We start from the raw sequence: 26426 nt of genomic DNA on the forward strand, positions 1-26426 counted from the left end.
CATAGGTTTGCCACCCCCTGCACTATAATCTTAAGGGAGGTGACAAGTGAGTGCATTGAGGCTAATTATGAGAGCATCACTGAACTTGGGAGTGGTTCCATTGGATTGGAAAAGTGCCTATGTATCCCCAGTACATGAGGGCGGATCTAAGAGTGAAGTGGGAAATTACTGACTAGTCAGTCTAACTTCAGTTTGTGGGAAAATTATGGAGGCAGTGATCAAGGGTGCAATTTAGCATCAATTAGATAGAATTGGAATTCTGAAGGATACTCAGCATGGTTTTGTAAAGAGAAAATCACATTAAACAAATCTGGTTAGTTATTTTGACAGGGTCACTTCTGAGCTGTATTTGGGGAATACTTTTAGCATTATTTGAGGCACATGATGCAAGAAAACAAGTTTATATAGCATCAGCTAAAAAAAAAAAAAAAAAAAACAGCCCGTTCCCATTTCACTCATTGAAATGTTTGTCTAGTTCAACCTTAAATTTATTTAAGCTATCAACTTCCACAACAACAGATGGAAGTCTGTTCCAGCAATCAATTACCCACTGGCTAGAGACAAATTTCTGCACATTTCTACAACTGCCTTTCCTCAGTTTGAATCTATGCCCCCTCAGGTTCTTAATCTAAGGAAACAGACTTATCCCATCAGCATTGAGCCTACTCAAACCATTCAAAGCCTTGTACACCTCAGTCAGATCACCTCACAGGTGCCTAGTCTCCAGGTGCTACAACTTGCAGAATTTAAGCCTCTCTTGGTTAGAGCACCCCCTTTGTTTTTCCCACCAATCTTGTTGCTCTTCTCTGTACTCGTTCTAGCAATTCTACATCCTTCCTAAAATGAGGCCTTCAGACTTGTATGCAGTACCCAAGGTGTGGCCTGACACCATTGCGTTATACAAGGGAATAATCATCTCCTTATCCCTGCTTCCAAAATTCCTGTATATCATTGAGAAGACCTCATGACCTACTCTTACCTGTCTGCATTGCTCAGAAAACCTCTTATCTGACTGCAGAATCACCCCCAGGTCTCTTTCATTCTCCACTAACCTGAGTGCAACACCATCAGTTGGTATGTTACTCTGGGGTTTCTTTACCCATATGCAGTGGGCGCCTCCGTAGCCAGGTGGGAAGGAGCAGCAGTGCGTAGCACACGCTTCTTGATTAGACCAGTGTTCGAGACCGTCACCACCAAATACGGAAGATGCAGAAAGGTCAGGGAATGACCGCTGCATATTCTCGGAGCAATATGGCCTTAGTTGCTAATGCTCCTAAAAACCAAATAACAAACAAGCAGTCTCGTCTAGGAGATGCTGCATCACTTTGTAACCAGTGACTCCATTATTTTCCCTGGAACAGAATTATACTAACAGGTCTATAATTATTTGTGTCACCCTTTGAACCCCCCTTTGTGAATTCGGATTACATTTGCACATCTCCAATCCATTGGGACCTCCCCTGAATCTAAGGATGCTCTCATTAATTATGGCTAAGGGTTTGCTTACTTCTTTCACTGCCTCCTTCAATATAACTGGATAGATTCCATCTGCCCCAGGTGCCTTTTTTATGTTTAACTTCAACAATTTCTCCTCCACTTTGCTCTCCATTATTACAAAATCATTTTGTTCCCTGTTAGAGTTTAGTAATCTTCTGTTCTTCCCTTGCTTACAGAATTCCTCATGTGTGAATGTAGATGCAAAATACTCATTCAGGTTTTCAGCTATCTAAGCAGAATCATCAACAGTCGAGCCACCAACATTCATGTTGACCAATCTGATTCATCTCCTTCCTTTTAAAGTTTCTATAAGTAAAGAAGTCTTTGCTGTTTTTCTTTGCATCCTTTGCCAAGGATTTCCCATAATCAGCCTTTGCTTGCCTAACCTCCTTTGTGACTTGATTATAGACATTATTTCTGCCATAGGCTTCTGCATCACCTGATAATTTATATGCATCCCACACATTTTTCTTCTCTTCCACAAGTCTCATTAGTTCATCTGAAATCCATTTAGGTCTAAATCTTGAACAGTATTTCTTAGTTGGTATGAAAAGCCTGGTAGCTTCCAAGATTATTCCTTGAAGTATTCCCATTTAGAATTCATTGTTTTTAATATCACAGTTGATCTCATTGTATAGAATTTAAAAACTGTCTGAGACCACTGTAGTTACCTTTATGAAAAACAAAAGCCCTTCCCTTTACCCTTGATTGTATTACATCTTTAAGTAAATCCTACATCAGTACACTGTGATCACAGTCACCCAGTAGTTTGTTTATCTGCAAATTCTTAATGCATGAATAATCACTACTGATAATCAGATCAAGACTGTTACTCCATCTGGTTGCTTCTCTAAAATTCTGCTGTCAAAAACAATCCTCCAATAAATCCACAAAAATCTTGCTAGCATGCGTGTGACCAACTCAAAGGTTCCAGTTAATATCTAGAAAGTTAAAATCTCCCATTACAAGACATTCTGATTTACTGGCTCACTCTATTTCTCTGCACATTTGCTAATTATACTCATCAGATTCATTAGAGGCCTATAACACAAACCTACTCTCATTTTCCCTTTCCCAGTGTTTATATCACACCAAAGTGACTCAACATTGCACTGTCCACCCATGTCAGCTGGATGCACTTCCTTAGATTTTGTTTCTTAACTAACAGCATAATCCCTCTCTTAACTAACAGCATAACCCCTCTCTTAACTAACAGCATAACCCCTCCTCCCTCCCTCCCTTCCTGACCTGCCCTGCCCTGCCCTGCCAACTTTTTCTGTACATGTTTACTTCCCAAATTCCAATTCTGCACTGCTTATATCTGTGTGACACCATGTCTCTGATATCCCCACAATATCTGTCTTTGATATCTTGATCACTTAAAATCCATCAAATTTATTTTCTATACTTATAGCATTGGTCTACATACAAGTATACATGTACTTGTTCTTACTCTTAGTTACCCTAACACAACCCATGTATTTACTTGTTCCATGAGGACTCCCAGTAACTCTTGAAATACCCAGCAACTTGCTCTCTAGTCTGCTGCTCATTACTATAGAAGCAGTGCAAGAATCACTTTCGCCTCTGCCTGCGGCTACTGTTAATCTTTGTCTGTCAATCCCCTCAAGCCTACAGTTTTCTGACCCACCTAACACTGCCATGATAGCATCAGCAAATATTCTTACACCCTTTCTATTTAAGTGTACCCCTACTCTATAGAAGCAGTCTCTCCTGTCAGCAAGCACAGACCACACTGAAAAAAATTCTACCCCATGAGACTTTCACAATCTATCCAGGGCTGAATTGATTGACAAGGCTCTCATCATATACTCCTTCCTATTGCCTGCAGATCTCTTAATCTTAAGTGTCAATATGTACAAAAATATCACCTTTAGTGCCCTTAAAAGATGATATCTTCTCTGCAATGTCATCAAATTTTACCCCTGCCAGACATCCTGGTTCTGTTCCACCTATCTGTTTTGCATAATATATTCCCCATCTCCCTGACAATAGAGTCACTGACAATAACTAGCTCCTGTGGGACCAGCACATTCTGCTTTGGAGATTGCCTCTGTGTTGCCTGATGCACAGAAGTGAGTTCTGGTTTTGAGTTGGGCAGCTAAGAGCTAGATGAGCCCCTCATATTAATTTCTTTGTGGGCATCTACCCTACACCTCAAAACCTCATAGTCACCAACAATAACTAGCTTCTGTGGGACCAGCACATTCTGCCTTGGAGATTGCCTCTGTGTTGCCTGATGCACAGAAGTGAGTTCTGGTTTTGAGTTGGGCAGCTGAGTTTGATGTACCCCTCATACTAATTTATCTGTGGGCATCTACCCTACACCTCAAAACCTCATAGAGGCCCATTAGAATGCTGAGTTGGCGGCTAATTTCTTTACTGTCTGTGCACCTAGCACACACACACACACACACAAAGACATCCTCTTTGTTTAGTTCATGTCCTATTCTAGAAAGGTTCGCAAACATTTCACATTTAATGCATTTTTTTAGACTGTGATGCGTTGGCGAATTCTCCCCTTCGGTTTATTCCCTGAATAACAGCATCACTGCTAATCTGTGATCATTGCTTTGCTGCTTTAGTATGGGTCATGATTTCATTTAAGTACAATTTAATTAACGATGAAGTTTAATAAGATTGATTAATTGATAATACTATACTAAGCGAACAGATTTCTAATACAGTGCTACGTATTTTGCTATCTAGTTTTACGTTAAACTTTATGCTATCAAGTTTGGGATATATGCTATGCTATTCCGTATCATATAACAATGGCAGCAAGTTATGAACGGTAAAATCTATGGAAATTAAGTGTTAAATTTCAAAATTGCTATCTAAATTCAAAATAAACCAAGGAGTTTGACTAGGACTATAAAGCTGCTTATAGAAAATAATTTAATATAACAATTAAGTCAATAAAACGGCTAAATATAAATAAAAACTTGGTGTTCACTGGAGCTGCGAAATATTGTCGAACATGTGGATACCCTCATCAAAATTTCTTTTCGACATTGTTTATTTGGATTTCAGCAAAACATTTCACTAGTCCCATATGTGAGCGGTTGCTTTATAGGGTGGAACAGGTTGGAATCACAAGGAAAATCCTTAGGTTGATAGCAGAATGTCTTCAGGCAAGGAGGCAGAGGGTTGGATAAATGGTTAATCCTCAGATTGGGTTGATGTAAGAAGTGGGGTTCCCCAAGGATCAACATTAGGACCACTGTTGTTTTTGATTTTCTTAAATGACATCAATGAAGGGATGTGGTGTCTAAATTTGCTGATAATGTAAAGATTGGTAGAGTATTTAATGATCACTGCCAAGCAGAGGTTCTTTAGAGTAACATAGATAGACTTCAGGGATGGTTAGAAAAGTGGCAGCTTTTCTTTAATCCAGCAAAGTGTAAGGTCTTTACACCTGGGGAACAGTCCTAAAATAACTTATACACTTGGTGGAGTTGAACTAAAGTCAGTAGTGAAAGAAAGAGACTTGGGAGTTATGATACAGTTAGACATGAAGTTCTCTGAGCATCGTAGACTGGTTGCAAGGAAGGCACATGGTGTCCTATCAATGATTTATTGAACATTTGCCAGTAGAGATAAGGATGCCATAATTCTATTATATAAAGCTATTGTTAGATCACACTTGAATACTGTGTTCAAGTATGGAGACTGCACTTAGCTTCTTGAAAGGGTCTAAAGACAGATCACTCACCTGGTGAGATTGGCAAAAGGATACCCATATGAGGAAAGACTTCGTATATGTGGGTGCACAACTTGGAAACTAGGCACTTTGAGGAGAGTTGATTGAGGTGTTTAAGGCTTTGAGCGGCAAAAGTAAATGAATGCAGTTGAAATTTTCACCATTATAAATGATTCTAGAACTAGGGACCATAAATTCAAGTAACTGGGAGGGGGGGGGGAAGTTTAGACTGAATTGCAGCAGCAAGTTTTATTTTAGCGAATGAGCTATAAATTACTGGAACAGTTACCTGCATGGGTAGTTGAGGCTGACAATTTGGGGAAATTCAAAGGTCAGCTGGATAGTTATCTATGGGAGGAAGGAAATGTATAAGATGTCTATTTTCTTTTATTTTATTATTTATTAAATATTTATTTTATTGTATTATTTTAATATTTTGCTCCTTTTTTTTTTTTTTTTTTTTCTGTGCAGTATAAGCCTCAGATTTTCTTGCTCCATACCAAGAGGATATTTTTTTTTCCTTCTTCCATTGGCTGGTTCTTCCAAGCCTGATACCATTGCATCCAGCAGATTAATTTGTTGTGTCGAAAGGTGCAAGTGGCAGCTTGTCTCTGTTGATACAATGCTCTGCTTACAACTGCTCCCATACTTTTCCTGACCTCGTGGATGATTATTTGCCAGCTTTGGATGCAGTTTTCCATATGGCATAGTCAGTTCTTTGAAGATATCTTGTCATAGCATGGGCACTTGCCTTCTACTTTTGTGCAGTCTTCCAGACGGAGGTCTTTAAAATGTTGATGCCCTGAAATGTCACCTTTTAACAGCCTACTATTCTTTCATATTTGGATTCTCTTAACTCATTTCCATATGGCATGTCAGTTATAAATGATACCTCTCCTTGTGCAGTTTCATTCATACCTCTGTGCTCTGCCAGATGTCCTTTCTACAATATTTGCACAGCACAGCAGGTTATACCAAAACCACCCTAATGCTAATCGTCCTTTGGGTATGAGAATAAAACACCTCTTAGAAGAACTAAATTTAACCTTAGACAATGTGGCACATAGCCTCCTATCCTCACTTGCTGCTTGGAATATCATTCCACCCTCATGTGACTTACATCTGCATGAATGGAATAAATCTACATTGCATAGAGAAAACTTCTTGCAACTATACCATGCAGTAGTGGACCAGTTTCCCAGCTTTTCCATAGTACATACTGATGGATCAAAGAATGATGTCCACGTTGGAATCGTCGCAGTTTTTCCAAACATCACATTAGCTTATCAGTTATCATGTGAGTTCAGTATATTTTCCACCAAACTAATAGCAATTCAGGTTGCACTGAATCATATTGAGTCCTCTGATGTTAACAACAGCATAATTTTCACAGATTCTTTAAGTTGACTTCAAGCACTGAAAAACACCATGAACATCATCCACCCAGTCGTGAAAAGAATAGTCAGCTCTTTACATACCTTATCAGAACTTGGAAAAAACATACACTTCTGCTGGGTCCCAGGACATATAGCAATTCCTGGAAATGAACTAGCGGACAATGCTGCCAGATTAGCTCACCTGCCACCCGAGAACAAGTGAAAGTGCCTCATCAAGACAGTTGAATAATCCAGGAAAAATGCACGTGCCAATGGCAGTTATCATGGAAAAATCAACCAAATAATAAACTCTGAAGTATCAAGCCAAACCTTGAGCGATAACCTTCCAACTTTAGTTCAATCCGACATCAGGAGGTAATATTGGCTCATCTGTGAATAGGTCACACAAATATCACTCATGGTTATCTTTTAAGAGGAGAGATACCCCCTCAATGTCATCACTGTAATACAATGCTCTCAGTGAAACACATTCTGGTTGAATGCACAAAATATACAAGAGAACGCCAGAATCTTTGCACTTCAGCCACAACAAAAGATCCTACACTTATCTCACTTTTAAACAATGAAACAAATGTCTCAAGCATATATAACTTTCTCAAGATGATTAAAGTATATCACCTCCTTTAGTTAGCTAAAAAAAAAAAAAAAAAAATACTTTCTGGTTCCTTTTTTCCATTTTCTCTATTTGAGAAGAAATGGCATGCATAATTATCATATGTATGGCGCACTATGGTCATAGTTGCCAATGCGCCCAATAAATCCCGAAACAAACAAACAAACAAGTATAATCAATGTTTGCCTAAAATGTGCTTTACATTAGTGCTCCAATACATTTTGTAAAATACTTTGTATTGTTCCTTTTAGGTGTCAAAAACTGTTCAGATCTCTAAAAGAAGATTATCGTCATCGTGCTCCCTATGTTGCTTATTTAGTTCGTTGTCGACAAGGTTTGCTGTCTACTCTTGCCCACTTAGAATCTCTGGCTGAGAGGATAGAAAGGTAATTTAATTTACTTTCTTTACTTATTCTATTTAATAATTTTATGTACCATGTCACCTATATCCATTTTTGCATTTTCTGTTTAAAATATTGACTATTTGTAACATTTTTATGCAAGCCAAAGCAATCCGGTCTGCCATTTCTACTAATACATTATTGTTCACAAACTAAATAACAAATTTTATCAGTAACTTTATAATGCAGACTTGAGGAACCTGTGAGCTCAGTTCATAATTTTTAACTTCTGACAGCATCCACTGCTACTTCAGATGATTACTAGAATGGTAATATGCCTGAACTTGCCACTAAGAGAGCAAAGGTGGTGTAAGGAGATAAAATAGGAACCTTACTTTTCTCCATTACGTGTTCATGATTGCATAATTTTTCATTTTATTACATTCATTAATGTTTTAATTTTTTAAAGAAGTTTTATGGTAAAAACAATGAGCTTGGGGAATGTGATTCTGAAAAGTGTACTTTTCCCAAATGAAATGATTGAACAGGAGGATTTTAGGATTTTTGAAACTTGAACAATAAACTCATTTCATTTTATAGTCCTGCAGAAGACTATAGTCTCAGAACTGTCTGATCCTTTTTTGGCTTTTGTTTCTGTGTCCTTTTTTGATTAAATTAAAATTCATTGGATGATGAAAAAGCTTTATGGAGAAAATGGATTACAGAGACTTAATTCAAAATAAACCAAGGAGCTTGAATAGGATTATAAAGCTACTTATAGAAAATAATTTAATATAACAAATAAGAACTTACTCAACTCAAGATTTCAACTATAGGAAAGTCAATTTAGGAATTGGATTCATTTAATTTTTAAGAGTTCTGTTTTGCTGCTAATAAGGGATTCAAAAAAATAAACAGATGAATATTTCTAACTAAATTTTCAGATGGAGTATTTCCAACTAAATGAGCTAAGCTGTTTTCCTGTAAAAGAGTTCAGTTAATTAGTGTACTGTTAATGTGAAAATATATTCCTTGCATCTAATACAATAATCTGTTAAACTCAAGATAGATTTCATTAATCAATTGACTATCAGGTGTACTAGTCTATATTGCAAAATACATATGCATGATTATACCACTGTGCTCTGTAATGTGTAATATTTGTGTGGTACAAAGCTAAAAAATATGTTTCAGTAAGATGCCAAACAAATAGGACTTGATTTTTCAGAAGACAGGTTTTATACAGGGTTTTTCATGTATTGAAAAATCTGAAAGAAGGCAATATATATTTAAAGAAGGCAAATATATTTACCTTACACTGTGTGTAGATGTGATTTTTCAATTTCAAGTAGCAGGAAATGTGATGCAATCAGACATTTGGAAGAAAAAAAAAAAAAAAAAAAGCATAAAGACAGCATGCAGTGCATAGAAAGAAATGGAAAAATAGATGTAGAATTTCATAGTGATGATGATGTCATACATGCCACATGTTTATTTGTATCTTTTGTCATAGAACATAATCTTCCACTGATTAAGCTGATCATGCTGAACCTGTTATATTTATGGAACAAAAATTGCAATCATTAATTTGATCCTGAGGTTTCCTCAACATCATGGGAATTGCAAATGTCATTGCTTTCTTTTTATAGCATATGGTATTAGTAGTTGCAAATGATGCTAGAAACAAGCTTATACAGTATCATCGAAAAAAAAACCAAAAAAAAACCACATCACCTGTCCATCCCCTCCAATACTTTTCCTGGTTCATCCTTGAATTTATTCAAACTATCCATTTCCACAACAACAAATGAAAGTTTGTTCCAAAAATTAACCACTCACTGGCTGAAGGAAAACCTTCGCACATTTATTCTGCAACCATCTTTGCTCAGTTTGAATTTGTGCCCCCTCATATGTCTAGTCTAAGCAAGAGGAAGAATTCCCATCAGCATTGAGCTTGCTCAATCCATTCAAAACCTTAAACACATCAGATCACCTTTCAGGTGCCTAGCCTCCAGATATTGCAATTTGCAGAACTGAAGTCTTTCTTCATAATAGAACTCCATTATTCCCCATACATCCTTTCTAAAAATGAGGCCTCCAGACATGTATGCAGTACTTAAGATGTGGCCTGACTATTTGCCTTGTACAATGGAATAATCATTGTATTCCTGCTAGCAAAATTCCTGTATATCTTTATCTGCCCTGGCAGCCTGTCTGCATTGTTCAGAGAACTTCATATCTGACTGCATAATTGTCCCCAGGACCTTTTCATTTTCAACTACCCAGAGTGTAGTACCACACAGTTGGTATGTTAATCTGGGATTACTGCTATCCTTATGCAGTACCTTGCATTTGTCAGTGTTAAACTTCAATTGCTGTTTCTCAGCCCATCACCCTAATTTGTCTAGATCTTGTTTAGTAGCACACCTTGATTATTGTCTTTAACCACTCTTTGAACCTTTGTATCATTAAACCTGATATACCTTCATCAATATCATTAATAAATACAGAAAACAACCATGGTCCCAGCATCAGACCCTGGAGGACACCACTAATAACGTCCACGAGAGCAGTGTCCATTGTTAACCACTCTGTCTTCTCCCACCTAGCCAATCCCTTTATCCATAGTTACCCTTAAGGCGACACTGCTCTGATATGTGCAGCAGTCTTTTATGTACAACGGTATCAAAAGCTTTCCTGAAATCCAAGCATATGTTTCGAAATTATTTCCACAATTACAAGTCCTCCACATATCTATACGCTTTTTTGGGGGGACCAATTTTTATCTTGCACACCTGTTCAATTCCAAAATATGTGACCCATACCTTTTTCGAAAATGATGTTATATGTACCTCTATTTCACCATGACACAGTTACTGCAAATGTAACAAAATATATTTTGATTGTTTACACAACCACGTGTTTCCATTGTCAATGAGATATACAAAAAACATGTTAGAGCGGATATTATTTAGCATGACTGCACCACCAGAAATGACTGAATTTCAAAGAAATGCTTTGCACGTTTAGGTTTGTATGTATTGGTCCGTTCTAGATGGTCCCGCACTACTTCTTTAACTAGTTTGTTTGTTTGTTTGTTATTTGGTTTTTAGGAGCATTAGCAACTAAGGCCATATTGCTCCGGGGATATGTGGTGGTCATTCCCTAACCTTTCCACATCCTCCGTATTTGGTGGGCACGGGCTTGAACCCCGGTCTAATCAAGAAGCGTATACTACACACTGCCGCTCCTTTCCACCTGGCTACGGAGGCGCCTAATACACTGTGATCACTATCATTATCATCCTAGTGGTTCTTTTATCTGAAGATTCTTAATGCATGTAAAGTCACCGCAGATAATGAGATCAAGAGTACTGTTTTCCCTTTTTTGTTTCAGCAGAGAACTTCCCAGTGCAGTTCTCCTACATATCAGGATTATGTTGTATGTATGTGTTACTTGTATCCTCTTTGAGAAACTACTTTTAACAGAACATGAACTTTTAACAGATAATGATTGCCTGTGCATCAGGCAACACAGAGGCAATCTCCAAGGCAGAATGTGCTAGTACCACAGGAACTAGTTATTGTTGTTGACTCTATTGTCAGGGAGGCTGGAACTATACTATGCAAGAAAGATAGGTGAAACAGGAATAGGGTATGTCTGCCAGGGGCAAAAGTTGATGACATAGAGAAGATATCATCTTTTAAGGGCACAAAAGGTGATATTGTTGTACACATTGGAACTAATGATATTAAGGGGTAAGAGATCTGCAGATTTACTGAACAAGTACAGTAAACCTTGTTTCAACCTTGAAAAAAAGTCGGGAGTTACGGTTGAATGTGAAAGTGTCTGCAATTCTGCCCAGACACGACAGGAGGGAGTGCATGATGAGAACCTTGTCAATCAATTCGACTCTGGAGAGACTGTGGAGTAGAATTTTTTTCAGCGTGGTCTGTGCTTGTTGACAGGGAAGAGTGCTTCTACAGGGATGGAGTACACTTAAATAGAAAGAGTGCAAGAGTATTTGCTGATGCTATCGAGGTAGTGTTAGGTGGGTCGGAAAGCTGCTAGCTTGGAGGGATTCACAGACTAAAAGATTAACAGTAGCTGCAGGCAGAGGCAAAAGTGATTGTTGCACTGCTTCTATTAGAATGAGCAGCAGCTTGGAAAGAAAGGTGCTGGCAATTGCCAGGACTGCTGAGAGTCATAGTGAAACAAGTAAATACATGGGCTGTGTTAGGGTAACTAAGAATAGAAACAGGTGCATGTATATTTGCATGTACACCAATGCTAGGAGTTTAGTAAATAAATTGGATGAATTTGAGGTGCTGGTCAAAACATCAAAGGCAGATATTGTTGGGACATCAGAGACGTGGTGTCACACAGATATAAGTAATGCCGATTTGGAATTTGGGGAGTACAATGTGTACATAAAGGATAGACAGGGTAGGAAAGGAGGAGGGGTTATGTTGTTAGTTAAGAAACACATAAAATCTAATGCAGTGCATCCAGTTGACATGAGTGGACAGTTCAATGTTGAGTCAATTTGGTATGATATAAACACTGGAAAAGAAAAAATTGAGAGTAAGAGTGTGTTATACGCCTAATGATTCTGATGAGTACAACGAACAGCTGTACAGAGAAATGCAGTAGGCCAGTAAATCAGATTGTCTTATAATGGGGGATTTTAACTTCCTGGATATTGACTGGAACTTTTGGGTTGGACAATGGCAACCGTTTGTGGATTTATTGGATGATTGTTTTCTGCAGCAGCATTTTCGAGAAGCATCCAAAGGGAGTAATACTCTTTATCTAATTATCAGTAATGATTCTACCTGCATTAAGAATCTGCAGATAAATGAACCACTAGTTGGCAGTGATCACAGTGTGCTAATGTGGGATTTAATCATGTAAGTAAGATCAGGGGTAAATGGAAGGGTTTATGCTTTCGTAAAGGTGACTACGGTTGTCTCAGACAGTTTTTAAATTCTATACAGTGGGACCAACTGATGAAGTTACCAACAGCAAATTCTAAATTAGAAATATTCAAAGAATTAATCGTGGAAGCTTTTCATGCTAACTAAGAAATATTGTTCAAGGTTTAGGCTTAAATGGATGTCAAATGAACTAATGAGACTCGTGGCAGAGAAGACAAGTATGGGGTGTATATAAATTTAGATGACACAGAAGCCTATGGTAGATATAAGCTGGTCTGTAATCAAGTCACAAAGATGTTTGGCTGGCGAAGGCAGATTAAGAGATATCCTTAGCAAAGGATGAAATTAAAAACAGCAAAGAGTTCTTTACTTATGTAAACTCTAGAAGAAAGGAGATGAATCAGATTGGTCCATTTTTGATATTGATGGTTCTGCTGTTGATGATCCTGCTCAAGTAGCTGACAAACTGAATGAGTTGAGTATTTTGTATCTATGTTCACACGTGAGGAGTTATTCAGAGAGAGGAATACCAGAAGTTTTTCTGGTATTCCTTGGCAAGGAGCTAAATTATTTTGTAATAACTGAGAGCAAAGTGGAGGAGAAATTGTTGAAGTTACCCATTAGATAGGCACCTGAGGGTGAATGTGATTTATCCATTTGTATTAAAGGAGGTAGCAAATGAAGTAAGCAAACCATTAGCCATAATTATGAGAGTGTCCTTAGAACAAGGGGAGGTCCCCACGAACTGCAGATGTCCAAATGTGACTCCAATTCACAATGAAGGGTCAAAAGTCACAAGTAATTACAGACCTTTTAGTTTAATTTTTCTTCTGTGGAAACTAATGGGCACTGGTTAAAGAAGCACTGCATTATTATCTAGACAAGTCTGCAATTATAGTTCAGACTTTTTCATATGGTTATGGTCACAAAGGAACTGGATGCAAAAAATAATTTTGATATCATATACTTGGATTTTAGGACAGCTTTTGATACTATTGCACACGGAAGACTACTGTACAGATTGGAGCAGTATGGCATTAAGGACAACTTGCTGCTATGGATAGTGGGATGGTTGAATGGGAGAAGACAGAGTGGTAATCAATGGCACTGCTCTTCATGGACTAATGTTATTAGTGGAGTCCCCCAGTTTTCGGTGTTAGGTCCATTATTGTTTTCTGTATTTATTAATGATATTGAGAAAGGTATATCAGGTTTAATATTGAAGTTTGCAGACGATATGAAGGATGGCAGTGTTGGTGATGACAGTATGCTACTGCAACAGAATCTAGAAAAGTTGGGCAGATGGGCCAAAAAGTGGCAACTGAAGTTTAACGTTGACAAATGTAAGGAACTGCATTTGTCAACGTTAAACCCCATAGTAATGTATAAATTGTGTGGTACTACACTAAAAGTGGTAGAGAATGAAAAAGACCTGGGGGTAATTGTGCAGTCAGACATGAAGTTTTCTGAGTAGTGCAGATGGTCTGCAAGAGTAGCTCATGGTGTCTTGTCAATGCTATACAAGAATTATTCTAGCAGGGATAATGAGGTGATTCTCCCCTTGTATATGCCACACCTTGAGTAAGTACTGTATACAGTTCTGAAGGCCTCATTTTAGGAAGTATGTAGAGCTGCTATAACAAGTACAGAGAAGGGCAACGACATTGGTGAATGGAACAAAGGGTTACTGTTACTGTTACAAGATTAGGCTTAAGCTCTGCAAATTGGAGTGTCTGGATACCAGGCACCTGCGATGTGATCTGATTGAGGTGTATAAGGCCTTGAATGGTTTGATCAAGCTGAATCCTGATTGGATTCTTTCTCTTGCCCAGATTAATCACTTGAAGGGACATAAATTTAAATTGAGGAATGACAGTCGTAGAATAGATGTGTGGAAATTTGTCTTTAGCCAGTGGGTGGTTGTTTGCTGGGACAAACTTCCACCTGTCATCAGCTCATTATATCCTAGGTTGCTGTTGCACCAGTAAACCTAAAATCAAATCCATCTGTCATTGTAGAAGTTGACGCATTAAATAAATTCAAGGCAGAACTAGACAAACATTTGGAGTGAATGGATGGGTGAAATGGGATTTTTTTTTTTTTTTTTTTGCTAATGCTGTATAAGCTTGCTTTCATATGCCTCTACTAATGCTAACCACCAGTCTGAGTTCACTCATTTTATTGACGATACTTCTGACGTTATTGTATAAACAATTAAGACAGTGTTCTTGTATAATTAATTAACTCGACAATCCCCTTAAAGTTATTTAAGTTTGCTTCTCTGGCATTAGCTTCCTGCTCAAATGAAACATTTCTGTCCCCGACATCTTGCTGATGCATTCTGTTGTGGTAACAAACTAGAATTCTTGAGGTAAATGCAAGTGTTACTTTGACCAATATTATCAGATAAACTAGGGGTTATCAAAAAGTTCATATCTTTACCTAGAAATAATAGCCGTAGAAAGGTGAAACTTCACAATAGGCTCTGGTCAACCTTATACTGTTAGCGATATAGGAGAGAGTGGTTTTTCTTTATTCCGACAATTGGTCATCTGTTGTTTCGTTGAAGTGAATAATCCACACTTTGCCGAAAAATTTCCCTATTTCTGTTTACATGGTCACAGTAGTTGAATATTCGAGCAAGTCTGACATTTTGGACAGGTTCTTAAAAAAAAAAAAAAAAAAAACACAGAATAAAAATTCATATTTAAGAGCTAGTGATAATATCCCTGACAAGAGGAAGAAAATGTGGGCAGCGAAGATATTAAACCTTCTAAACTTGAAATGTCGGCAGCTTTTGTTGAGGCCTTTAGTGTGAAAAAATATTCCTGGTATTTTAATATTATTTTCGACGTATGGCACCATTTCGAAATTTCACTTCTTAATGCTACTTGTGCGACATCATCAATTAGTCCACCTTTTCACAAAATGGAAATAATAATTTCCATTTTGTGAAATTGTTTATGTTGTAATGAATTCTCATGAAATAGATTGTTCGGATTTAAATGTTTCCAGTCTTTAAATCCATCTGAGCTGCAAAATAGAATACAAACATTATTTGTGCCAGACATAAACAAGAGGCATGGAAAACAATATATTGCATCTTTGTTTTGCAATAAAATAACCATCTCCTCTCTTTTTTTTTTTTTTTCAATACCTTCATTTTTTATTTCCACGAATTATTGAAACATTGGACCTTAGTGACAGGATACATATATGTTCAGGACCTTGACATATATGTTCAGATAGAGATCTGTTTTCATGGATATTAAAATTCCATGTGGTTGAATTAGTAAAATTCTTACATGTTCTGTATTAATGTATATTTACATGTACTGTATTAATATTATTGCTGCCATCATTTTCTTCTGCCAACTGTTGTTCGGTATTCTCCATACTTGCTAATTCTTTTAAAATAACTAACTGTTTGGGCTTTTTCTTGAACTTCTCCCTTTCAGTGGCATCATCATTCAAATTATGTTCATTTTCATTTTTACTTCCAGGTTTGGAGTGGCTTATTGTAAGCCAGTTATGTAAACTAGCGGAATGGGTGTTTTTTTTTAATTTCCTGTTTATGCAGTCTTTCTGCATGGTACTCATGTCTGCATTTTTCTTTGGTGGCATGGCTAAAATTAATTGGGCTTTTGTTGTTGTATTTAAATTATAAATCCCAATATCCATGACTACCTGTTTAAATAGCAAGCACAAAAACACTATACACTCATTATTTATAATTTCTAACTATTGAGTATTGTAGAATGCACACAATGCATGAATTGTATACAGCTATGCATTTGAGCATGCACTGATGAAACAGTTGCTTCATTAGCCCCTTAAAATTTATGGTTTTGGACGGCAAATAGATCTATGCTGCTGTTCAGTATGTACTCAGAAGTAAGAATGCATGCAGCCTTGAATCACCCTCTGAAAACACTCCGTTTGATGAAAATTAATTTTCAACTCCCCCTCTCATCCTGACGCCATTTCGTCAGCTAGCCGCGGGTGTCGAAATAGCTTGGCATGGAACTGATGTGGCCTGTCAGTGGCACCCTTCCGATACAGGCACCCTTAGCACCTACCCCAATGTTACGGCTTTCCTGTGCTACTGCATATGCTTCAAAAACTATGGAAATTTCTGAAAATTTACTAGCTATCTACCACTTGTCTTAAATCCTGTATGATTAAGATCTTTAGTAAACTGTTCATCCTTTTAACAAATAATCATCCTACTTAAAGGAAAGTTTCTTTCTCAGCATGAAGAAAACCACTTTAATATAAATTAGTCTAATGAGAAGTATAGGTTACCTTATGCTTCTCAATAATTTCTTACTGTTAATGGTTACATTCTACCTACTTCCAAACTGCGCCCTTATTTGCTAAATAAGTTGAGAGCATATTAGTAAGAATCTCCAATCTGCAGTAATTATGGATTTCTTGATACCCTTTTCCTACATCATGAATGACTTTAGTTTTAGCTACAATTGACACCCTGTAGTTTTCTCTTTGGTGCCATCCCACGCTACTAAAACTTTCAGTAAAGTGTATGCCCCTCTATGATGAAAACAAATTAAACACAGGTAAACAGAAAATGCACTGTTTGTGCTTATTGCAGCAGTTCCCATAGAAAAGTCATGGAAACCACTGAAATAGTGACTGACCTACTAGCTAGCCTCCTAGCCATCACCAGCAGCAGCAGCTCTACCCTACCAGCATTTGAATCTCAAGCTGAGGGTACAGACTTTTATCTAAGTTTTGAAGCAGCTTTCTACTCTATTAACATTCCTGCAATGCTAAATCTACTTTCCGACCAGTACCAGATTTTAGGCAGACATTCTGCAGTTTATACTGTGGTACATGGAAGACTACTGTACAAATTGGAGCAGTATAGCATTAAGGGCAAGTTGCTACAATGGATAAAAGGATGGTTGAGTGGGAGAAGACAGAGAGTGGTTATCAATGGACACTGCTCTTCATGGACTAATGTTATTAGTGGAGTCCCCCAGGGTTTCGTGTTGGGCCCATTGTTGTTTTTGGTTTTTATGAATGATATTGATGAAGGTATGTATCAAGGTTAATGTCTAAATTTGTAGACGATACAAAGGTTGACAGGGTTGTTAATGACAGTAATGATAGTATGATACTGCAACAGGATCTGGAAAAGTTGAGCAGATAGGCTGAGAGGTGGCAACTGAAGTTTAACATTGTCAAATGTAAAGTACTACACATGGGAAACAGTAAAGACAGAGTAACATTTCAACTGGGTGGTACAATGCTCGGGTAGTGGAGAATGTAAAGAACCTGGGGGTAATTGTGCAGTCAGATACAAAGTTTTCTGAGCAGTGCAAAAAGGCTGCAAGAGTAGCTCATGGTGTCTTGTCAATGATATACAGGAATTTTGCTAGCAGGGATAAGGGGGGTGATTGTCCCCTTGTATAATGTAATGGTCAGGCCACATATACAGTCCTGGAGGCCTCATTTTATGAAATATGTAGAGCTGTTGGAACAAGTACAGAGAAGGGAAATGAGATTGGTGAATGGAACAAAGGGTGGATGTTACCAAGAAAATTGCAACTTCTGGAGACTAGGCACCTGTGAGGTGATTTAATTGAAGTATATAAGGCCTTGAATGGATTCAGCATGCTCAATGATAATGCGATTTTTTTCTCTTGCTCAGATTACTCACCTGAGGGGACAATTGTAGAACAGATTTGCGGAAATTCGCTTTTAACCAGTAGGTGGTTGAGAGTTGGAACAAACTTCCATCTGTTGTAGTGGAGGTCAGAAACTTAAATAAGTTCAAGGCAAAACTAGACAAACATTTGGAGTGAATGGATGAGTGAAATGGGAATTTTTTTTTTGCTGATTCTATAAGCTTGCTTTCTTGCATCATATGCCTTTACTAATGCTAATTCTCCTTACACCAACCTTCAAAATAGAATAATCCAGCTTACCATCTTTAGGCAAACATGTGTGATTCATCTCTGCAGGGGTTCAACAGGGGTGTTGTGTGCTATCTGGAATTTTGTTTACAGTGCTGATCTCCCTACTAGTTGAGTTCAGGCATGATACTTTTTTATATGAAAACCCCAAACACGAGAGGTATTAGAACCTATAGTACTTAGTACTGTGCTTGGGTTGGAGGTTGAGAAGACAAAAGAAGATATTTGTTGACATTAGACTTGAACTTCTGTAGACTGTAATTTTCAGGAAATACGCATGAAGGAAGGTTGTTCCAGAAAATGGCAGTTAAATGAATAAACTAGGAAGATGAAATGTTGGTTCTATGAGTTTGAAGTGGGATGGTAAATGGGTGTTGGCTGGTGGTGGCACATGTTTGGACTGTTTTGAAAGAGAGAGTGGGAATTATAGAAGCCAATTCAGAAGAACAGTGCCCATGGAAGTATCTGTAGAAAAGGCATGCAGCAGAAACAGTATGAGTATAAGACAGTGAGTGGAGAGACTCTGTTAGAGAGGAGTTCTTAATTAACCTAACTACTGCCCTCTTCTGAATGGAATCTAGAAGCCTGAGAGAAGTTTTGGGGGCACTTCCCCAAAACAATATTCCATGGTAGGGCAGATTTGCGATTTGTACAGAGTGAACAGCTGTTTGGAAGAAAAGTAACGCCAACAGGGAAAGAGAAAATCAAGTTTTTTAGATACAGTGGAAGCAATATTTGTAATGTGCTTATGCCAAGAGAGATTAGAAGTCAGGGTAATCCCCAAAAGAGATATATCATTTTGCCTAGAAATCAGAGTGTCACCAAAGATAAGCATAGGAACAGAAGAATCCTTTTTGTGAGATATAAGACAAGACTGAGTTTTAGAAGGATTGAAATCAACTAAGTTGTCCTTGCCCCACTGGAGAATTACCTGGAGATCAGCATTTAAGGAATTGGTAGCAGATATTCAAGAAGTTGAAACTGATTGGGCAGGGCAAGGTTTCTCAAAATGGAAAGTGGAATGCAATGTGCTATCATCAGCAGAACTATGGATAGGATTTCCAGTCAATGGAAGGTCATTAATATACAAGAGGAAAAGAGTGGGGGAAAGAACTGAACCTTGACGGACATCAGCATTAGTGGAGAAGTTAGAAGACTGAGAGCCATCTACTATCACCGTGAGTGAGCAATCAGAGAGAAACCTGGATAACCAATTACAAAAAACAGTTGGCAAACCATAAGATGGCAGCTTGTTTAGAAGACCTTTATGCCAAACACAATCAAAAACCTTTGAGATGTCAAGAGCAACTGCTTGTGTTTCACCAAACTTTTCCATTGAATTTGTCCATAAATGGGTAACATAAGCCAGAATATCACCAGTGGATCGACATTGACGGAATCCATACTGGCAATCATTGATCAGGTGGAAGGTTTCTAGGTAGTTTAAGAGTGGCGATTAATTGATTTCTCCATTACTTTAGAAAGAGTAGAAGTAATTGTATTGGGACGATAATTGGATTGGAGGGATTTGTCACCCTTTTCTAGGAACTGGCTGGATATGAGCAAATTTCCAAGCAGAAGGAAAAACTCATTTGGAATAAGAAAGTGAAAAAAGCAGCAAAGAACAGGAGTAAGTTCAGGAGCACAGGTTTTGAGAACAAGTGGAGAAATACCGTCAGGACCTGGAGCATTCTTAGCATCCAGATTCATCAAAATCCTTCTGACATCCTTTTGACGAAAGACCACAGGAAGCATTGATGGAGTGTATTGGGAATGGTGGGAGGTGTTTTACCAAGATCATTAATATATGAGTTGGAAGAAAAATGGGATGCTAGCAGGTCAGCTTTATCTTTGGCTGAAGTGACAACAGAACCATCTGGTTTTGACAGAGGTGAGAGCAGACATGGGAAAAAGTTGTGGCCAATAGCTATGGCAAGATACCAGAATGCTCGGCTGCCATTAGGGCAAAAAGCAAGTATTCTACTCTTAGCCTGGTCAAAATCTAGTTTGGACTGATTAATAACTGCTTTACAATTGTTGTGAACTTTGGTGTAGGCAGAAAGTGAAACTGAAGAATTGGATACAAGCCAATTACGATATGCAACGTTCTTCTCTTGAACAGCCTTAGCACATTTATTAGGAAACCAAAGTTTAGATAAAGGTCGAGATTTTAAAGTGGAGTGTGGATTAAAGGATTCCATTCCTACAAGAATAATTTCACTGAAACGATCTGAGGAAATGTTGACATCAGAAGTTTTGAAACAGTAATCCAACCACGGAAATGAAGAAGAAAAATCTCGCAGGTCATCCAATTTTGCATTCTTGTAATGCCAAACAATATGAGATTGGGAATAGCCGTGAGATAAAGGCTCCTTTTGAGAAGAGACAATCACCAAGTTGTGATCTGAAGTGCCTAAAGGACCTCTCACTTTGACTGTGTACTTAAAAGGATTATTTGTGATAAAAAGATCAAGCGTGTTGGCTGTATGGTTAGGATTGTCCAGGATTCTTGTAGGTAAATGAACAATCTGTTCAAGGTCATTAGTAATTGCAAAAGCCTCAGCATCTTGACCAGCTGGGTTGGTGTGATGAGAAAATGGAAGCCAACTGGAGTTGTGAAAATTAAAATCACCAAGGAAAATTACCTCACTGTTAGGAAAGTTGGACTGGAGAATGTCAAGTTGCAAAGAAAGGAAGTCAAATAACTCCAAGTGATTAGTGGAGTTGGGAGAACGGTAAAGACAACAAATGAATTTGATAGAATACGGTAGAGAGATTTTAAGCCAGATAAGATCGAAAGGCGGGAATTAAATTTGGGCAACTGAGATGAGCAGTAGTTGAATCAACCAATAATTGAGATTCTGTCAGAAAAAGTACATGGGGTTTGGCAGACTGCAAGTGGAAATGGATATAATTAAGATTAGAATTGAGACCATGTATATTTGTGAAATGAACTAGGAAGTGTTTGGGAGGTTTAGATCTTTTCGCATATAAGCTTACTCTATTAGTTTGACAATTCATCGTGTAATCAGTGGTAAGAAAAAGTGGGGGGGGGGGGGCGACATGCTGTATGAAGTAATGAAATTTTTGGATATGGCATACACATGGTAAGAATATACCCAGATCCTTGACATAACGTGGCCTCAACAAGGGCCCCCCCCCCTCCCGCACACACACACTATTTGGACTTCCTCCAGTCACTATCTGGCAGAGTAGAGGTAGCAAGATTATACACTAGCTTATCCGGAAGCCTCCTAGAGAGTTACCAATAGGTTCGGTCCAGTGTACTAACTAGTGGCTGGCCTGCGAACACCATTTTAGAGCTGTACCCCTGAAATTTGAGGAAGATTGGATCTCTTCATGCTTTTCATCATAACCTCAAAAGTCATCAGTTATACCAAATGATGGAAGAGATGGGGAAGGGTTTACCGGAACTTTGCTCTGGAGACTAAACATGGGTTCCACCTCTTCAAGCCTCCAATAAGCAAAGTGGTGGTATTGCGCCGGTTAGTAAGAGTCATCTACCACCTAGTATTGCCTGGTAACACAGGGATGGCATTTCTCCATGTGGTGTGGGTGCCACACCTCGAATGTTGGTTCATACCTGAGTGGTCCCCCACAGTGTGCATATGCATGGGGTTATACCCAGGATTACTAACAGTCCCACCATTGTGAAGGTGCAAGCAGAGGATCTGGCTGTCGCAGACTGTCCAGACTTCGCCGAAATTGGGTCCACTTAACTTGAATGTCACCCGAATATCAGTTTCATCAGTGTTTTAGACTCCCGGGTAGCAAGTACAGCTTGTCTAACATATCTGAGAGACTATCTGTGACAACCTCAAGGACTAACTGATGTTATTCTGATGATATGAAGCTCCTCATACTGATTGCTCCACATGATAATTTTGCTGTGATAACTGGATCAATTAATAAAACCTTCTGGAATTTGCTAACTCAACCAGTTCAGACAAAGAATAAATCCAGAAAAGTCTGAATTTATGATATTCTCTTTAAAGAAAATGCCTACCTTTATTCAGCCAACACCATGCAGTGCTCTTATCCCTATTGTTAAAAACATACAGATCTTAGAGTTGTGTTTGACCCTAAGCTGTGCTTCTGTAATGGCATGTATAAGCTGCTCATGTATGCAGTACAATTTTGATGGATTCCCAAGCAGCATTTGCAGTATAATTCAAATGTGACAACTACCAGAAACTATATAAAAGCCTTGGTATTCTCTGAACTTTAATGTGTTGCAGAGGTATGGACATTTTCTGCCCCTACCACAATTAAACCAATTTTTGGCTCTTAAAATCAGCCATAAACAAGCATACACTTCTTTCACCATTAAGGAACTGCTATAGCCAGTTCACTACAAATTCAAACTCTCCATGCTGATTGGGGTGAAGCATCTTACCATCACTGTTAAAATGATTGCTGACCAGATTTCTGCACCAGAATTCCTTGTGCTCTTGGAGAGGCCCTCAGTGCAGTCCTAAATTTGTGCTCATACCCCAGCCATCTTGTCTGATTGGTTTTTGCCATTTCAGATGCTGTGATATGCTCCTTGTTACAGGGAGTACAGATGCTACATCCTTGTTGTACATCCCTGTTCCAGTTCCTCCTCCATCTTAACTATCATTATCACTTTGTAGGAAACAGTTGTCATGCTTTGAAGTTGGTTAACTGAAATCCCTGCCAGAAAACTTTGAAACTGAAATCCCTGCCAGATTACCCCTTGTAGACACCTACTTTTCAGCCACATTGGGAAAATCTCTACAACATTTGCCAGACTGCCAATCATCCATTCGGTATTCATATTCAAAGGCTACTCAGAGATTTGGATATAACATTAGACACTGTTGCTCATCACTAGGGCAACCTTCACCCTATATGTTTGTGTCCCAGCCTGCAACTTCTTCCTTACCAACTGGGGAAAGGACAGTACTCCATCTGCTTTCTACCTGCAGCTCCTTTCAGCACACCATTCTGAACTTGCTAGTTCACACAGATGGCTTGAAGTCAGAAGTGTGTGTATGTGATCTGCATCTGTCTTCCCAGACACCATGATATCGGAGCAGATGTTCCACGAATGTAGTGTATTCACTATGGAGCTGCATGCAGTTGAATTAGCCTTGGATCATATAGAAACCTTCCACCACCAAAAAATGTGTTATATACACTGATGAGCCAAAACATTATGACCAGCGAGTCATTATGCAAATCGAAGCAACTGCACGTAAACTACGGTGCATACACAGGTTGGGACATGGTATAAAAAACACCTGATGCTGAGCTCCGTTAATCATTGTTACCCTTGTTCTTCAGATGAGAAAGGCAGCGGACTTAAGCGAGTTTGACAAAGGCCAAATTGTAATGGCCAGATGACTGCGTCAGAGCATATCCGAAATGGCTTGGCTGGTGGGGCGCTCACAGTCAGCCCTGGTTAGTACCTACCGAAAGTGGTTCGAGGAGGGGGAACTCACGAACCACCAGTGAGGTGTTGGATGACCACTGCTCATCGATGCTCGAGATGAGCAAAGGCTCTTCCGGATGGTATGTGGCAACAGACTGCCACAACTCGCTGGTAATTGGAATGCTGGTGATGGGAGTAATGTGTTACAATGCACAGTACAATGAACCCTGCTGAAAATGGGGCTGCATAGCTGCAGTCCACTCCGAGTGCCCACGCTAACCACGGTTCACCGGCGACAGCGCCTACAATGGGCATGGGAGCATTGAAACTGGACCTTGAGTGATTGGAATAAGGTCGTCTGGTCCGCTTAATCATGCTTCCTGTTGCACCATGTGGACGGCCGGTATGTGTGCGTCATTTACCTGGGGAAGTGATGGCGCCTGGATGTACCGTGGGACAAAATCAAGCCGGAGTTATGCTTTGGGTGATGTACTGCTGGGATACCCCGGTCTAATCATCTGTGTGCCGGGCACTCCGATGTCTTACACCTCCCTAAACATCATTGATGACCAGGTACACCCTTTCATGGCAGTGGTCTTCCCCTCTGGTGGTGCCCGTCTTTCAGCAGGATAACGTGCCATGCCACATGAGGAATACTTCCAGGTATTGCTCTGGCCTCCAAATTCAGAAGACATCGATCCCATTGAGCATCTATGGTTTGTGTTGGAATAGTAGCTCCGATCTGCGTTTTCTCAACCAAGGACTTTACAAGAGTTAAAGGACCTGCTGGTTACGTGTTGTTACCAGATACCACAAGACACATTTAGAAATCTTGTAGTGTCCATGCCTCGCTGGGTATGAGCCGTTTTGGCTGCATGTGGAGGACCAACATCATATTAGGTAGGTGGTCATAATGTTTTGGCTCATCAGTGTATATATCAATTCTCTCAGTTCATTTCAGGCTTTGTCATTGATGAGGTTCAATCCTCATCCAGTCCTGTCACGGATACAGCAGAAATTGCACTTCCTTTCTCAGTCTGAATTTGATGTTCATTTCTGCTGGATCCCTGGCCACATTGGGACCTTAGGAAATTATTTGATTTGGCAGACTGCAGCCAAATCAGTTACCCTCTTTAACTCAGCTTGTTAGTCCCTTATACAGACTACAGGCCATTGATATCAAAGAAACTGGTTTCCCAGTGGCAATGTTCATGGCATGGTCAGGCTGCAAACAAGTTATACCAGATTAAGCCTCTAATCGAACATTGGCAGTTTAGTCTGCACAAGAACCATAAAGAGGAAGTTGTTCTTTCTCGGCTCTGCTGAGGGCAGATGACTATCCTATTTGTAGAAATTGTGACACCGTTTTAACACTCTGGCATATTTCAATTGAATTTACATGTTTTAATAATGATCGTTGTTTATGTTTTACCCATCTGTCTGAGCCTTATACACTCAGACCGATTTTATCGGACAATGAAAATGTGTCAGATATATTTAAATTTTTACAACTTATTAATTTATATAATTTTATCTAGAATGTTTTATGCTTTATAACTGTTTTATGTAGTATACTCTTTTATGATAATAATATTAATTAATTATAATATTGTATTTTTATATTTTATACCTCTTTGACTTGGTGCAATCTATCCTCAGATGCTGTTGTGCCATAAAATCCTTAAACAAAGAAACATACAAACCTCCACCTTGACACTTACCCACTTGCCATTTCAAGCCAAGAAAAGTCTGCTGTGAAGGAGGCTTACTAACTTTGCATGATGAATAATGACAAACTGTACTTTTTCTGACTTTTTTACCTGATTAGACTCACTCTCTCTCTCTGTGGGTAGAAATTATTTATGAGCATCTGTTGTTTATTATTGCAATATAAAATTATTTATACTTATCTATATTGTTTTTGTCTATTGTGTGGTATTTGTGTTGTACTATGAACTTTCTGCAGCTCATTTTATGCTTCCATGTATGTGTTTTCTTATGTTTAATTTATTGACTATTCTCTGTTGCTGTTATTATTATTTATTTACTTAACTTACATTTCTTTCAATATTATCACTGTTAACCACTGTCCTGGTGGCCATGAAGGGCAATATTGCAGTGTTTTACATCTATTTATTATTACTGCAATAAACAAAACTAATGTAGCTGTAAATAAATTTCATGTAAGACTTATTGGCTAGAAGATCCATGCGATTTTGTCAGAGTGATTCAGTGAGAAAGCACATGAATGCATAGATGACTTTCATCAACTGGTGAAATACCACCACTTTGCTTATTGGAGGCTTGAAGTGGTGAAACCCATGTTTAGTCTCTAGAGCAAAGTTTCCGGCATCCCCCCCCCTCCCCCATACTTCTCCTTCAACCCATGCACGGTACTAAGTACTATAGGTTTTGATACCTTTCGTGTTTAGGGTTTTCATCAAAAAAAAAAAAAAAAAAAAATTGATGCTGTGTGATGCACACCCTACCCACTTCTTTTGTTTAACTTTCATAAGAACATTTGACCTGGTTTATGGCACCAAGTCACAAATATGTTGAGCT

At 38.6% G+C, this 26426-nt stretch overlaps 1 protein-coding gene across 6 annotated transcripts in view; it reads left to right on the forward strand.

The window, feature by feature from the left end:
* Positions 1-26426, forward strand: part of Gapvd1 (GTPase activating protein and VPS9 domains 1) — a 442880-nt gene that overhangs the window by 353402 nt on the left and 63052 nt on the right. For all 6 annotated transcript variants that reach the window (XM_090389457.1, XM_090389454.1, XM_090389464.1 and 3 more), the window contains one exon: positions 7483-7617. In XM_090389457.1, coding sequence (XP_090245583.1) covers positions 7483-7617 — 135 coding nt within the window. The remainder of the gene's footprint in view (positions 1-7482; positions 7618-26426) is intronic.

The sequence above is a fragment of the Mastigoproctus giganteus genome, chromosome 2 (genome assembly GCF_048544385.1).
Source record: "Mastigoproctus giganteus isolate SK-2022 chromosome 2, ASM4854438v1, whole genome shotgun sequence".
Taxonomy (NCBI): domain Eukaryota; kingdom Metazoa; phylum Arthropoda; class Arachnida; order Uropygi; family Thelyphonidae; genus Mastigoproctus; species Mastigoproctus giganteus.